This window comes from Phalacrocorax aristotelis, chromosome 21 (assembly GCF_949628215.1).
Source record: "Phalacrocorax aristotelis chromosome 21, bGulAri2.1, whole genome shotgun sequence".
Classification (NCBI taxonomy): Eukaryota; Metazoa; Chordata; class Aves; order Suliformes; family Phalacrocoracidae; genus Phalacrocorax; species Phalacrocorax aristotelis.
Genome location: NC_134296.1, coordinates 4,693,124 through 4,708,115, shown reverse-complemented (window position 1 = coordinate 4,708,115; position 14,992 = coordinate 4,693,124). Strand labels below are relative to the sequence as shown.

General features: G+C 57.7%; 2 protein-coding genes and 1 long non-coding RNA gene across 11 annotated transcripts; 2 read left to right on the top strand and 1 right to left on the bottom strand.

Annotated features, from left to right (window-relative positions):
* On the bottom strand, nt 1-1,611 carry TOMM6 (translocase of outer mitochondrial membrane 6). Its single transcript, XM_075115752.1, has 3 exons — nt 1,459-1,611; nt 1,281-1,382; nt 1-328 (listed from the first exon to the last, which is right to left on the bottom strand). The coding sequence occupies exons 1-2, from the start codon at nt 1,563-1,565 to the stop codon at nt 1,286-1,288; spliced, it is 204 nt and encodes a 67-aa protein (XP_074971853.1). The 5' UTR covers nt 1,566-1,611; the 3' UTR covers nt 1-328; nt 1,281-1,285.
* On the top strand, nt 1,540-4,151 carry LOC142067260 (uncharacterized). The gene is made up of 2 exons (XR_012663944.1): nt 1,540-1,959; nt 2,178-4,151. It is a non-coding gene; the product is annotated as an uncharacterized LOC142067260 (long non-coding RNA).
* Nucleotides 4,152-7,460: 3,309 nt separating this feature from the next.
* Nucleotides 7,461-14,972, top strand: LOC142067255 (uncharacterized). 9 transcript variants are annotated; one of them, XM_075115737.1, is made up of 15 exons: nt 7,462-7,920; nt 8,663-8,767; nt 10,038-10,145; nt 10,437-10,553; nt 10,760-10,921; nt 11,011-11,172; nt 11,395-11,486; nt 11,690-11,826; nt 11,941-12,083; nt 12,193-12,312; nt 12,606-12,722; nt 12,859-13,083; nt 13,244-13,402; nt 13,999-14,106; nt 14,445-14,972. In XM_075115737.1, the coding sequence occupies exons 3-15, from the start codon at nt 10,104-10,106 to the stop codon at nt 14,625-14,627; spliced, it is 1,767 nt and encodes a 588-aa protein (XP_074971838.1). In that variant the 5' UTR covers nt 7,462-7,920; nt 8,663-8,767; nt 10,038-10,103; the 3' UTR covers nt 14,628-14,972. The 9 variants fall into 9 exon arrangements, 8 of the variants coding, with proteins under 8 accessions (XP_074971841.1, XP_074971838.1, XP_074971840.1 ...); XM_075115736.1 differs by lacking the exons at nt 7,462-7,920; nt 8,663-8,767 and adding exons at nt 9,052-9,161; nt 9,833-9,914; XR_012663943.1 differs by lacking the exon at nt 8,663-8,767 and having other exon boundaries at nt 13,244-13,388.
* Nucleotides 14,973-14,992: the final 20 nt, after the last annotated feature.

Genomic DNA, 14,992 nt, shown 5'->3' with positions numbered 1-14,992 from the left:
TTATGTCATTATTCTACATACTTTAATAAACAGCTAGGCGGGGGTACAGAAGAAAATTCCGCACACAATGGCTTTGCATCCTTAAGAAAACCATTCTCACTGCGCCTTGCAGAATTAATTGAAAATAGATTCTCCCTCTTGCACTTAAAAGCTTTCCCCGCCCCCTTGTCACAGCTTGGAGCACGATGGCTTTGAAGTGTGAGCAGCGGCTCTCCAGAGGAGAACAGAACGTACTCCCGTGAACAGATCGGAGCTTGTAACGGCGAAACACATCTCTTCTGGTCCTGGCGTGCAGGGGCGAGCTCTCCCTTGCAGCTCTACTTCTTTCCTGTGTCGGCAATTAAGCAGAGTTAGACAAGGTTGGGTCAAGCCTAGTCTACTGGTGTGTGGCAATTTAAGACAGCTCTCCACCTCTCTATGAGCTGGACTGCTTTAGGCTTTAGCCTTCCTGGTGCTAGGCTCTGCTCAGGGCTCGGTGCCTCTCGTACGCACGGTGACGTTTTCCCGAAAAGTGGGTTCATTTCCCCAGGTGTGCAAAACGCTGACCTCCACACTGAGCGGGGGTATTTTATTGGTTTCATTTTTGTGCAAAGGTGGGTGCTCAGTGGTAACTCCACACAGCTAGCGCCCCGCACCGAGACACTCGAGGTATTTATAGTTAAATGTGTCAGTAACAATGAATATTCACCACCCCCACGCCCAGCTAGTAATAGTTTAGTTTCTTTCTCATTTCACCGTAAAGGTCTTTATACCTCCCTTAAATTTCCCACGTGTGCTCAGAGAGTGAGGGGCTTATTCAGTAGCGGGGTTTCTGGCCAGTGGGTGTGATTTTTAGTATTGTAATGAGGATAGTTCATCTAAAGGACACTTAGCTTTAGTTCTTATTGACATCCCAATCACTTGTCCTCTTTGACTATATACTTTATAGCCCAGCTTTTGGTGTCTTCCGAGGCAGGATGTTGCCTTTTATCAGTCCCTCAGTTCTTTTTCATGGATAGAGTTGTAAAACAAGTGCTTCCCTGTCTCTCAGCTCCCTCCTCTGGCCGCCAAGCTCTTTCGCCAGGCTCACGTGGGTCATGGGTATTAGCAGAAAATCCCATTTTCTTCGGGATATGAACGTCACGGCGGCGGGGGGGGGGACCCTGGCAGGCGCTGGGGGGCTCTGCCAGGGGGGCGCACACCCGCCGCCGCCGGGTCACCCATCGCTGGGGACGAGTTCTGCAGACACAAGCAGCAGCTCCCGGTCGGCCGAAGACCCCCGCGGCCCCCCGAGGACTCACCGCCGCTACGGGACGGGCTGCGGGGCCATCAGGTCGATGTCGGTCAGGTTCCGGGCGACCCAGACTCCGGCGGCGAAGAGTCCCAGGTTCACCAGCAGGTTCCTGAAGGAGAAGCCGGTTACCGGTAACGTTGGCCCCGCCCCCGCCCGCCCCTCACACCCGCAACCCGCTCACCGACCTTCGGAAGTCGTTCCGGTCGGTGGCGAAGCGATAAACGCTCCGCAGCCACCCGCCCAGCCCCTGCGGCGCGGCCCCCGACCCTCCCGCCGCCGCCGCCGCCGCCATGCCGCCACCTCGCCCCTCCGTGCGCGGCGCAACGCGATGCCGTCACTTCCGGCGCGGCGGCGGCGGGGCGGCGCGTGCAGTGACCCGGTGCAAGGAGCGCGGCGCCGGCCCCCCCCCCCCCCCCCCGCCTCCCAGTGCAGCGACGTGCAGCGCGGCTCTGCACGAAGCCAAAAGGGGGCGTGAGGGGGGGGGGGTCTGCGGGGTGGCACCGCGGCGGCAGCCCCCCGGCAGCAGCCCCCCGGCAGCAGCCCCCCGGCAGCCCGCGCCTTGCGCGCTGGCACGGGGGTCCCCTCGCACACCCCTGCTCCGCACGGGTGGTTGTTAGCGGGTGCTGCCTGCCCGGGAGAAATCCAAGGCAGCGCCGGCCTCGTTGCATCCCCCAGCGTACAGCCAGGTGAACCCCCGGGCTGAGCCGCACACGGTGGGATCGGGGTTCCTGGGAGCCGGGTTTGCACAGCGGCGCGGAGGGGCAGCCCCTGTCGGGGGTTGGTGCTGCTGCTGCCAGGGGGAGGTAAGGTACGGGGAAAGTGCATGGGAAGTGAGGGAATGCCTGAAGCGCTGCGTGGGCCGTGGGCAGGTATCTCTCCTCCTGCCTGACTGTGAGTTTTCCAGGTGCAGGTGTTGAATCCCAGAGGTGCGAGGGTTGTAACCCACGCCATTGCACCCCAAAGGACAGCGCTCCGCAGTAAGCACCGGCGGTACCTGTGGGCAGGACGGTGTTGCAGCGTTTGGAAAACTCTCCTGTTTCCTCTGCCCCTCCCTGCCTGTGCCTGAACCTTCGTTCTGTCCCTCGTTCCCAAATCCTCCCTTTCCCTTCAACTCCTCCTAGCTCTTCCACTCCGGTTTGCAGATCTTGAACTGCCCTTTCCCCACCGTGAGCCTGCTGCCGTCAGCCCCCAGCAGGGCCTGGCCTTTCCCTGGCCCTTCCCTGGCCCGCTCCCCCGCTCCCAGCAACCCCCCTCTCAGCCTTTGCAGCTTCTTGGGGAAAAAACAAATATCCGCCAGCCCAGGCATCACCACTTTCCCTGGGAGGTGCCCGTTTCCATCAGGAGGGGACTTCCCAACAGCAAAACTCACTTCATTAGTGCTGTTAAGCCTTGCACGTGTAGCTGCTGCCGGGGCACCCTGCACCGGCACTTACCTGGGCATCCATCACCTTTTCTCAGTGCCTCGTGCTGATCTCACTGTAATTGTGGCCATCCCTGCCTCAATTTGCACACTCTTTGACAGCAGTTTGTGTATTACTGTGCCCATTTAGTTCCACACCAAACAATCGGGATGGAGCAGCCGGGGTTACCGTGATGGACGGTTACTGGCAGGGCAGGGCATTTGCTGGGCCAGCTGGGACCGGATCAGTGCACTGAGATGGGGTCTCGAACCCACACGTTCTCCTGTGCCCAAGCTCTTGTGCCTGGAAAAGGAGCTTGTGGGACTGAGACCTGCTAAAGTAACATGGCCCCAGCAGAGGCATTCACTGCAGAGCCCCAAACCCAAAGGGTTTTGCACCTTTTGGGGTGTGCTGCGTGTTACCCGATGCTATGGGGACGGGCAGGTTCTTTTAAGGATCCTTTGTGGAATGAGAACTGGCCACAGGACTATAGGTATAATTAGAGCTTTATATAAAGATTTTGGCAGTCAGCGTAGCTTTTCTTTACACAGAATATCTAGCAATTAGCAAAGATTTCTTATTACTCCTGTTTCCCTGCTCCCTGAGAGCTGGTTACCCTCCTCTGTGGGGACACCCAGGTCACCCAGCCAGGCTTGGCTAAGAAGACATGCACCAGCCAAGGAGCCATGGGCTTACGGAGCTGCTCAGCTCTCAACGGGGACGTACTGCGACACTGGCCATCCAGGCTGCTGCGGGGACCCGACCCTGGGACCCGACTAACGTCGAGGGTCAGCTGAAGAGACTCGATGAGACTGAGGTGAGGGGTGGAACTAGGTGAAGACTTGGTAGTCACCCTTTGCTTAATCCCCAGCCCCAACTGTGCAGATGCTCACAATATGCTGCTGCCACTCCCTGCACTGCTTATGAGCTGCCAGAAAATTAGGCCTAAACTTACGTCAAGAGCCTAGACAGTTTCTAACAAAACACCATGAGGGAAGTATTTAAACAGAATCAAGAAGCTGTCGCCCACTCGCAGCTAAGCACTAATCACAAGCACAACTCGTGGTTGAGGGTCTAGTTGTGTTGCATGACCATTTTTGCTGGACTATGAGGCCTTCCTTCCTCTTTCCCCTCGTTTATCTACCCAAACGGCCCCAGCTTGGCTCCAAGAGTCATAACAGAGCGTGCTGTGGCGATTAGGACTCTGGGTACAAAGATATGTAGGGACTAGGGGCTTCACACCAGCTCCAGCATGTAAAATCGGAGAATGGGAACAACTTGGAGCTCCCTCTCAGCTCTCCTGAGACCCCCACCGCCTTTGTCCTTGCCACAGACTGCTGGATGCTGGTTGTATCCCCCTTCCCCCGATGTATCTTGCTCTACCAATTTTTGTCTTACTATGTATTGAGCTTAATATATAGGTTAAAGCGACTTGCTTAAGGACAGTGAAAAATTTAATAAAATTGTGGTATATGTTATCTGCCTGGTGTCTCGTCAGTGAAGTGCATTAATAAACAGAATCTGTCATGCTGTGGGAATGGTGTACGACAGGAAAGATCGGCCTAGTCGGCAGGATCGTCACGGTAAACAGTGAATTTACCACCAGCGATTTGAAACTTGCAATTGGATGTAGTGAAGGTGTGAGCCTGGCTGCCGCCAGCCTCTCTAATATTTGAGGATTAGCTGGAACGCAAAGGGGTTCACACCTTGCCAGACTGACTGCCCGACTTCTGGGCGGTGAAGTAGGCTAAAGGGATACCTCCCGGAAGCCGTGCCTTTGAGCAACTTTTTGCAGAAGTTTAACTGTAAGCCCTCCATAGAGGGATTAGAGTGGGCAAAGTCTAATTGGAAAAATGAGGACAAAGTCGTGCAAAGGATAGAGCAGCTGCCCAAAGAACAAAGGAAAGGAAAAGGTAAAGGAGTAATATGCTGAGTCTTAGGTGCCTGTTTAATGTGTGCGCAAGTGGAACGACACCAAGACCCCAGCCCCAGTTTTGAATCAGTTTGTAAGCTAATTTACAAAAATCTAAACGTTGAGATAGAGAAAACAAAATTATCTCCTATAACTGAAGAACTTAGGAAAAACAGAAATGTAAGGACTACCAGCAGGAAGCGTGCTAGCAGAAGAGATATGCAATAGGGTTAGGAGCTACAAACAATGCCCTGCAGCGAGAACTGGAAGTAGTAAGAAAGGAAAGGGAAGAACACAAAACGACCTTAGCCGAAGCAGAGGCCCAAGAAAGATGCCTGCAGGAAAAACTAAACTTGTTAATATCAAAGGTCCCACTCACACATAATACTGCAAAAATATAAAAATTGATGGCGTGTGCTGATCCTGAAATGTGGGATGGTGCTATCTGGGACTCCGGCGAGGAGGAAGGTGAATCCCCTGAGGCTGCCCTCCGACCCATTGTCAAAATGGAGGTAGTGGCAGAGGCTGGAGCGGAGGGTCAGCCGGGAGCCGTAGCCACCGCGGCCAGAACTGTCCCCTGGTCCCCCACTAAATTACAATAAAAATATTCTAGACAGCCCCAAGAATCAGAAATGGAATATGTTTGGAGGTTATATCTGTGATGGGGCGATCAGATCATGCTCAGCGATGCTGCAGCTAGTGGGTTCTGGGGCCCAGGAGTCTTCCTGAACTCCATACCAGCTCAGGGGAACCACTCGTTGACTGCTGTGTCACTTACTGGGCTGGGGGACTGGACCCCAAGAGCGAGGGGATCTGCCTGATAGGTGACCACCACGTGTTCCTACCTGGAATGAATCGGTACAAGATATTACCAGTTACAGGTGGTCTGAGCCCCCCCACCCCAGTCTTCCAAAATAACCAATGTAAAGGAATATCCCCTACCAGTGGCTGCACTTAAGGACATAGATGAGGTCAATAAAGATCTGGAGAGCTGTGACATTGGCCACTGAAAAAACCCAATGGAAGCTAGAGGTTAACTGTTGATTATAGGCGTCTTAACGCCAACACTGCCCCTTTAACAGCAGCAGGACCCAATATCGCTGAAATAGTGGCCCAGGTTCAAAGCCACAATCATCAATGGATGGCGGCAATAGACGTCAAGGTTATGTTTTTTATGGTACCCCTTAGGGATGAAGATAAAGCTCAATTTGTGTTTACATGGAAAAGAATAAAATACACCTTCAGCAGGTTACCACAGGAATATAAACACTCCCCAGCCGTTGTCCACAATGTATTGGCCAAAATATTGGCAGAAATAAGTCACCGCGACAGCCCTGTAATGTACCAATACAGAGGTGATATTTTAAGAGCAGGAGACAATCAACAAACTGTTGAACAAGGCATGGAAAAGACTGTGGACAAACTTACCTCCCTGGGACTGGAAATTCCCCCTCCAAAGAGACAAGGACCTGGGCAGGGAGTGAAATTTCTTGGAGTATGGTGGATAAAGGGAGCGGTCTCCACACCGCCTGATTCCCTCCAAGAAAGTGAGGAAGGCCGGACACCCGAGTCTGCGGTTTTGGGAACCTTAGGATATTGGAGGAAACATATTCCAGGGTTTTCCATTATTGCTAGACCCCCTTATAATCTTTTGCGAAAAGGTGTCAGGTGGGAATGGGATCACTCACATGATCAGGCTTCGCAGACTTCAGTAGCTGAGCTGCGACTCTTCCAACAGTTGGGACCGGTGCACCCACACGACCCCATATATGAAGAGTGGGGATTTTGTGAACACGGGTCTCACTGTAATTTATGGCAGTGGGGTCCCGAGGGTCCCAACAGACCTCTAGGGTTTAGTTCCTGATCTTTTGACGACACTGAGTCGAGATACTCAGGTTTAGAGAAAGGCTTATTGTTGCTTGTAAGGGCACTTAAACAAGTGGAACAACTCCGCACTAACCAAGATTTAAGAATAAGGGGACCCTTTCGTGTGCTAGACATGGTCAGAAGTGGTGCTGCCCTCCCGAAGGAATTGCACAAAAACCCACAGCACATAAGCGGCTCACTTACCTAGGACTAGCCGAAGTTATACCCCTGAAGGAAGGAGCCATAAAAGTGTCTAAATTGCAGGAACATGTAGACCCTACAATAGCGTACCACACGCGGCCCAGTAGGCCGACTCTTGGAAAAGAAGCCCCTCTACTTGCCGAAGACTCCGATTTGGTTGGAGTATGGTTTACTGATGCCTCCTCTCTCGGAGAAAAAGGGATATGGAACTATAAGGGAATAGCCCTGGAAATTAAGACCAACCAACCGGTCAGCGAGGTAGGGGAACGGTGTATGACAGCTGCAGCCACGTTTGTCCCTGCTGCTGTATTCCTTTCCCAAATCCCAAAGAGCTAATTGATCCACCCAGTTAGTTAATTGATTTATAGCTATTAGAGACTATAATCTACCGACCAGCTGGAAAACTGTGTGTTATCTGCCCGGTGGGAGCAGTACTGAGAAGCAGCCAGCTCTGACGGGCCACGGGCTGCCCCGTCCCCACAAACAGCACCGCTCATTTGCCATCTTTGAGGGATTTTACTCCACCTCAGACTTTGGTCTTTCCCTTTTACCTCCTCCTTTGCTAACGTTTGGCATCAGCGAGCTCACCCCAAGCCTCCTCTCCCTTATCTCCTCCCACATTCCTGCAAGGTCTCAAACTCTTTGTGCTTCATTTTGATGCAGGAGTTTGCATTGCTGGACAAACCAGTTCGGACCAGCTTGTTATCAAAGCATTCCCAGCCCCCAGCAAAACCTCCCACTGCTGTCAGACCCTGACATGATGCAGATGTTCACTAAGCATCAGGAAGGTGATGCGTCTCATCGCGGGGTGGGGTGAGATGTCTGTACCTTGTACTAACGCATCTGGCCGCTGCTAACAAATTCCTGGGAGTGCCATTCCCTGTGGGAATACAGGGAAATAGGGAGGAGGAGATGCTGTAGGTGCCTGGCAGAGGTGCCCAGTGCCTGGCTGCCCCATGAGGCGGTGTGTCAGACCAGCAACAGGCTTGGGAAACCCTCTGAGCTGCAGCGGGCTCTGTCATCAGGGCTGCTGGGGGTTGGCGATGCTGCGAGTAGGGTTCAATCCCAGCTGTGGTGTTAGAAGATGAATGGATATGGGCGGCTTCAGCAGCTCATAGGCCTGGAGCAGCTCTCGGCGAAGCCAGCGGCACTGTCCCACAGCCTCCCAGCCGCGCTGGTGCCGGAGCCAGCCATGCCCCTGCTAGACTGCCCAGGCAGGGAGCAGGACACCGGGCACGCCGCCCCTCGACCTCCCAGCATCAGCAAAGGTGAGTGTAAGGGCAGCATCCCTTCTGCTGGTCCCTGTCCTGCCAGGGCCACCGTGCGCTCTGGACCCTTGTCTCCCCCTCCGCCTCATCCCTGCAGGCTGTGCCGTGGTCCCAGGGGGTCCTGCTCTCCCAAATCTCCCAGCACAAGGCTGGGAGCAATAGTGGGGACCATATGGCTAATGAGGGTGATGCTGGAGTTGGATGGGGGCAGGCAATGGGGGTGTGGGCTTGCACAGCTGCTCCGTGCCCTAGGGTGCAGGGTCCCCCTTGCATGGGTGCTGCGTGCCCTGGGGTGCAGGGTCCCCCCTTGCACAGGTGCTGCGTGCCCTGGGGGTGCAGGGTCCCCCCTTGCACGGGTGCTGCATGGCCTGGGGTGCAGGGTCCCCCCTTGCACAGGTGCTGCGTGCCCTGGGGGTGCAGGGTCCCCCCTTGCACGGGTGCTGCATGGCCTGGGGTGCAGGGTACCCCCTTGCATGGGTGCTGCGTGCCCTGGGGGTGCAGGGTCCCCCCTTGCACAGGTGCTGCGTGCCCTGGGGTGCAGGGTACCCCCTTGCATGGGTGCTGCGTGCCCTGGGGGTGCAGGGTCCCCTCTTGCACGGGTGCTGCGTGTGCCCTGGGGGTGCAGGGTCCCCCCTTGCACTGGTGAGCAGCAGGGGTGGGATGGAGCACAGCAGCGGCTGCGCGCAGAGGCCGATGTGATGCAGAGTTTGCAGGTCTTACATCAAATTGTGCTTTAAACCAGGTTTGCTGAGGGATCTCAGGTGACAGAGGAATTTGGCTGTCCCTGATTATCAGAGAGGGGGTTTGAGAAGAGTCGCTGCCTGGGCTCTGGTGCACCCCTCAGGAAGTGAGGCGGGGGGCTGTTGGTCTGTCTGTGCTTTTCCCGTCAGCGGGTAGTTTGTTATTCACAGCAGCTAAAATCAGCGTACGGAGACGCTCTGCAAAGAGGAGGAATAGCTCCTGTATTGCAGCTTGGCTTTCAAGGGAGGGAATTCAAGTGCTCAGGAGGGCGCCAGGGGAGCTCCCCGGGGGGGAATTAGCACCTGGCTGCCATCAGCAATCGCTTGCTATTGGTTTGCATTGTGCAAATGCGGGGGGTGGGGGAGAGCCGCCAGCCCCAGGGTCGAGGGCCTGCGGGGCGCCGAGCTGGGGTGCAGGGGTCTCTACGCGACGCTCCTCCGTGCTTCATCTCTCCGGGCGGGCGAGCTGCTTTCCAGGGCCTCCTGGGACTGATCTGCCAGGTAAAACCTCACTTTGGGGACAAAAGTGTTATTTTCTTTCTTTTACTCTCGCGACTGCCCTAGCGTGGTCCCTGCTGAGCTGTGAGACAAAGGGTGGTGCCTGTGCTGCCATTAACTCCTGCCAGCCGGGGTCGAGGCTGTGAGTGTTAACTGGTGGCTCTGGAAGCCCAGTGCCCCGGCTGGGCTGGGATCGGCCGGTTTCGGGTGAGAGCATCCCCCGCTCGCTGGGGCTGCAACCCTTGTGAGAAGCCCTGATTTCCAGCCCACGCAGCTGCTGCGGCCCAAAGGTGGGGAAGCCACCAAGGCTGTCCCCCAGGCAGCCTGGAAAATGCCCCTTCGCACTGCAGGGTTTGAGCCCTCTCGCCTCTACAGAGAGCCCAAACCCTGCCCGTGGGAGCAGCAAGGCGCAGCCCGGAGCGGGGCTTGCACCCTGCCGCAGTGCCAGGCTGGCGGGGGCACCCCTTGTCCCTGCTCCGGCGCCGGGGCTCGGCAGGGATCCCGCGGGGCAGTAGCAGGGTGGTGCCACTGGGTGCTGCGACCCGCGTGATTTGCACATTGAAATGCGGCTGCAAGGCAAGGGGAGGCTCGGGCAGGCAAGGGAGCCGCTTCGGGCAGGGTATGGGGGTACCCGGTGCCAAGGGAGTATTGCCAGGACCTGTGTCCCTTCCTAGGACGGGGAGCGGGTCCATGTGGCCCGCAGCTCACCCATCACCTGCGGGTCCTCGCTGGCGGTGATGCGATGTGGCTCTGGAGGTGACTCAACACTCTGGGCTCAGCAGAGCCTGGAGCGCTGCAGGTGGCATCTGGCTGGCAGCCATCCCTGAGCCGGCAGTGACGTCCTGTGGGACGTGCTCGCCCTCACTTTCCCTTTTGCAGCTGGGTGCTGACCTCCTGAGGGCCTTCTCCTCACTGGGACTGGAGCCAGGACAAGCTTTTGGAGAGATGTTCTTGCCACTGGGCTGCAGGAGGAGTTTCCCCAGGGAGGTAGGTGTTTTGCAGCCCTCCTGCTGCCATGCAGCTGGAGCTGCTACTGTGGTTGGCAGTGGAGGAGCTTTGTGGGTAAAAGATGGGTGCTCTGTGCACCGTCACTTGGGATGCTGAGGAGCCAGTAGAACATCTCCACGGTATGGCGAAGAACTGGGAATCGTCTGGGACCTTGGCTGGGAGAGGAGGGCAGGAGGTTCCTGGCTCCCTGTCCTGGCTCAGCATCCAGTCGGTGCGAGGGCAAAGGTGAGGGTCTTATCCCGCTTTCATCTTCCTGTGCCCTCTCCGCAGCCCAGTAGTCCATGGCAGGCTGGACAACTGCTGCCCCACGCTCTCAGCCCCCAGAACATCTGGAACGAGCCGCCCTGGGAGCACGAGCTTGGGCAAGGCAGGGGCGGATGGCAGCTGGTAAGGGCAGCGGCGAGCAGCCGTGCAGCGAGGGCAGACGGCACTGTCGGGGTTCACCTCCAAATCCAGGGTGGCCAAGACTGGGGCCTCCCCTGGAAGCAGAAGAAAGAAGGAGCTGAGGGCTGCAGAAGGGAGGGGGAACCACAGCAAAACCGAAACTCCCCCGCAAGCTGCTGTCCTCACCGGTGGTGATTTGCTGTTGGCAGCTGCATCCCTGGGACCACAGACCCTTCCAGGGCCCTGCCAACTTCCATGGGAATGAGGAGGATAGGAGATGGGCTCCCTACAACTCTCCCCTGCTGCTCCCCCGGGACAATGGAGAAGACAGACGAGAACCTGTGGACTGCTTTGGAGGGGGCTGGCAGCTGGTGAGGGGGAGGTGGGCTGGTGGGGGTGGCAGTTGTGTGGCTACCTGCAGCATACCACCATCCTCACTGGGAGCAATTTGCCATTGCAGCACCGTTTCTTGGACTCCAGACCCCTCCATGTCCCTGCTGACTTCCCTTGGAATGAGAATGACAGGGGATGGGCACCCCAACAGTCCCTTTGGGATGACAGAGGAGACAACAGAGGAGACAACCGAGGACCTGTGGGCTGCTTCAGAGAGGCCTGGCACCCAGTGAGGGGGTGGTGGGCCAGGGGGGTGGTGGTGGCTGTGAGCCCAAGGGCAGGGAGCAGGTGAAATGGGGCAGGGGCCATTCACTGCCCTGGTGACAAGGATGGTGCATGGGGACAGGTTTCCCCCCATCGTGCTGGGAACAGCAGCAGCCCAGCTTCTCTGCTCTGCAGTTGCAGCATCCGCTGTCCTGCTCTGTGTCTAAATCCACTCCCTTCCCCACAGGAGCCACTACCACCCAGCCAAGGCCGCTTTGTCTGGCCTGAATTCCCTGACAAGGAGCAGCACCCACCCTGGCCCCGCACCAGCCTGCCAGGGTGGGTGCCTGTGCTGAGGGTGAAGGGCATGGGGGGGCCCATGCAGCAGTGGGGGGGTGCAGGGGCCAGGCTCTGCTCTGGTGCACAGCCAAGGGGGGATGCCTTGTTGAAGCTGGCCCTACTCAGGGTAGGGGCGGGGTTTGCACCAGAGACCCCTTCCAGCCTAAATCCCCCCCACCCTGGGGCTGCCTTTGCTCCTGCAGGGAGCGAGGCAGCTTCCAGGATGGCTCTCCATTCAGTGGCTGTCATGGCCTGGGTGGGAAACCCTGGCGACACCGTCACCGTGGCCGCCGAGAGTTAACCTTGGTCCAGCACCAGCCGTGCCTCCGGCCCTCCGCAGGTTTGTGCCGACCCTGTACCAGCTGCCCAGGGCTGCGAGGGGCACATGCTGTGCTCGCCAGCATCTCCTCGGGCAGAGTGAGGAGTCACTCCTGTTGTGTTTCTTGCTCTGCAGGGAATCGGGCATCCTCCAGGTCCACTCCTTCCCTCTCTGGGACAAGTCAGCCTGAGGTCAAAGAAAAGCTGCAGCACTGTGATCCTTCCCAGCCACTTAATTCCTCCAAAGATGGTGTGCAGAGCAGGAGCCAGACGGCTCAGGTTGTGGGTTTTTTACTCCCCCATTCCAGCACCCAGCAGTAACACAAATTTGCATGGTCTGAGCCCCGCTTGGTGCCGTCGTGCTTCTAACCAGCATGGTTTCCCCCAGGGCCCACTGGCAGAGAAGGAGAGGATCCCAAAGTCCCCCGGACCAGACAGGACCCCTCAGAAGAGCCCGGACACTGATACCCACGCTGCAGAGCCAGAGGAGGCAGCAGAAGCGATGCCGGTAGGAGAGCACCCCTCTCCTGGCGGCAGGCAGGGATGCTCGCTCCCCTGGAGGTGCCCAGCTCAGGGCTCTCTTCGGCCGGTGTAATGTCTTCCTTCTCTCTCTCATCCAGCCCTTTCACTCTTCGCCTCGCTGTCTCTTTGCCAGGCATGGACATTTTCCTGACTCTTCCCTGGGGCTGCAAAGCCCAGTGGTTTCCTTTGGGGTTTAGCACCCTGTCCATCCTGTCCCCCAGCTCCAGATGTCCCCCTGGGCCAGATGTGTCCTGGCCTCATGCCCTTGCACATCCCCAGGTCAAGCCAGGAGCCAGACAAAAACCTGCCGACAGCAACGGCCAGAGCCCCTCTGCTTTGGAAATGGAGCCAGCGCCGCCAGAAGAGAGCTCTGCCGGGACGGGGGATTGCCTTGAGGTACGAGCTCATGCACCTCCTCTTCCCTCTTAAAAGCAGAGCCCAGGGGGAGGTGGGAGCTCGCAGTCCCCTTTGCAAACCTCTTGCCTGGGCAGCGTTTTCAGCCCTGGCCATGGGCTCTGCAACGCATCTGTAGTGCTTTGCACAGGTAGAGCCAAGCAGCGAAAGCGTCCCTAAGGCTGGTGCAGGCGGCGGGTCACATCCCCAGAGTCCAACAGCCCCTCTGGAGCCTGCTGAGATGGACCACGCGGCAGCCAGCTCCGCCGGAGAGGTGGGTGCTGAGCTCTGCCCGAGTTCCCAGGAACAGCAGCATGTGCCAAGGGGAGCTGGAGAAGTCGAGGCAGAAGCTACCCGTGATGCGGTGGGTCTCCGCGCATGGTGGGCGGCTCCATGTCGTGTCCCCCTCCCCGGGGAAAAGCCCATCAGGGCGCTGCAGTGGGCAGGGGTGTGCTGGCAGCGCTGGCTCCCCCCACTCTTGCGCGAGTGCTGCCTTCCTTCCCCAGCCACTTTCTCTCCCACAGCTTCTCAGTGGCCTCCAGCCATCCGAAAACTCGCAGGTCCCATTAGCAGTTACTGCAGAGCCCGATGCACAGCCCAGCCAGGCTTGCTCCGATACCTGCGCCGCACCAGAGACCTCACCAAGGACCCAACACTCTCCTGGGTCCGGTGAGATGGAGCTGGTACGGGGTCAGGGTGCCTCCACTCCACCAAGGTGTCCCTGGGTGTCCATGTGGGGCAAGGTGCCCTGAGGTCAGGGATACTGCCACAGCCCAGCAGCTGCACTGGGCTCTCTCTGGCCTCCCCATTTGCTGGATTACGGACTAGGGTTAAAGTGCTGCTTTGTCTTGAGGCAGAGCCCATGTCAGCCCCGGTGCTGGCTGCACCAAAGATGCTGATAAACAGGAGACAGCTGGGAGAAAGGCCAAAAAAATAACTAGAGGCTTAAGAGCGTGCTGGAGCGTGAACAACCCTGGGACTTGAGCTTTAACGAAGCAAACGAGAGCATTGCAGAGTGGTTTAATTGCTGCCTAATGGGGAAATCTGCTAGCGGGGCTCTTGGCAGTGGTGCTGCCAGGGCTGGGGTGGAGGGGGAGGTGAGGGGCAGCTCCTGCACCTGAGGGAAGGGTGGCAAATTAGCACCCCAGAGAGCTAAGGTCCCAGCGGATTTCCTCCCGATGACCAGTTCAGTGCCAGCAGCCCCACTTTGGCCCCAGCCTTGCCCAGTCCCTCTCCCCTTTGGCACATGTGACCCTTCCTCACCTTTTCCAATGCCCAGGCTGCGGGCAGCGAGCACCAGTTCTGCTCTGAGCTCCCGATGTCCTCGCTGGCCAGCACGGACCTCCGCTCCGCCGCTGTCCTTGCCAGGAAGAAGGAGATTGAGCTGGTGAGTCCCGGTGGTCCCCGGCTGAGGTGCATGGGGCCTGGGACTGGCCATGGGGTGGGGGAGCTCGCCCAAGGACCCTTCGAACCATGGGCAGGAGCGATGCCAGGTGATGAGGGACGTGAATTTGGCATTTTTGGGCTCACTGGAGAGAAACCTCTCCTGGTGCTGGTGGTTGCAAGGGAAGGTGCTTGTGGCTGAGAAGGGCTCTGCAGAGGCACTGATGCTGTCAGGGCATTTATGGACCAGCCCTGGGGGAAAAAATATCCCTGGAGGGCTGCACGCTGCTGGTGAGGACATTTTGGGGTGTCCCATGCTGACCCTGTGCTGCTCCCTTGCAGTCGTACCAGCAGTTCAGCCTGACCATTGCAGTGGTGGCCACGATGCTGCTGCAGAAGGAGCCCTCCATGGAGGCGGCGCTGGGGCTGGCGCTGAGGGCCAACCTCCGCCAGGGCCGGATCCATCACCTCCAGGAGCTGGAGGATTTCATCGACAGCTACGACTCAGCCACCCTCAGCCGCTGAGTGGGGGGGCTGGGGTGAGTGGCTGGACACCCGCTTTTGTCAGCTGGGACTGGGGGGGTGATTGGTGGCCATGCGGGTGCATCGGGGTGATGGTGCTGAGGTGGTATGGACATGTTGGTGCAGTCCCACCTCTCTCTAGGAGAGGGAGGAGGAGGGGATTGCTTAGTTCTAGCCCTGCCCAGACCTGTATGTGCAGCAAAAGGGGGAGCTGGTTTTACTGGAGGGTGGTGGGAGTGATAGCGGCTGCAGGGAGCTCCCCTCCACCCCGGCTCCTCACTCCATTCCTGGTTCACCAAAATCCTGGGGGTGGTTCTTGGTTTTAAGTCTAATAAACCAGCTGTTTTCTTTATAGTTCTTGTTCTGTT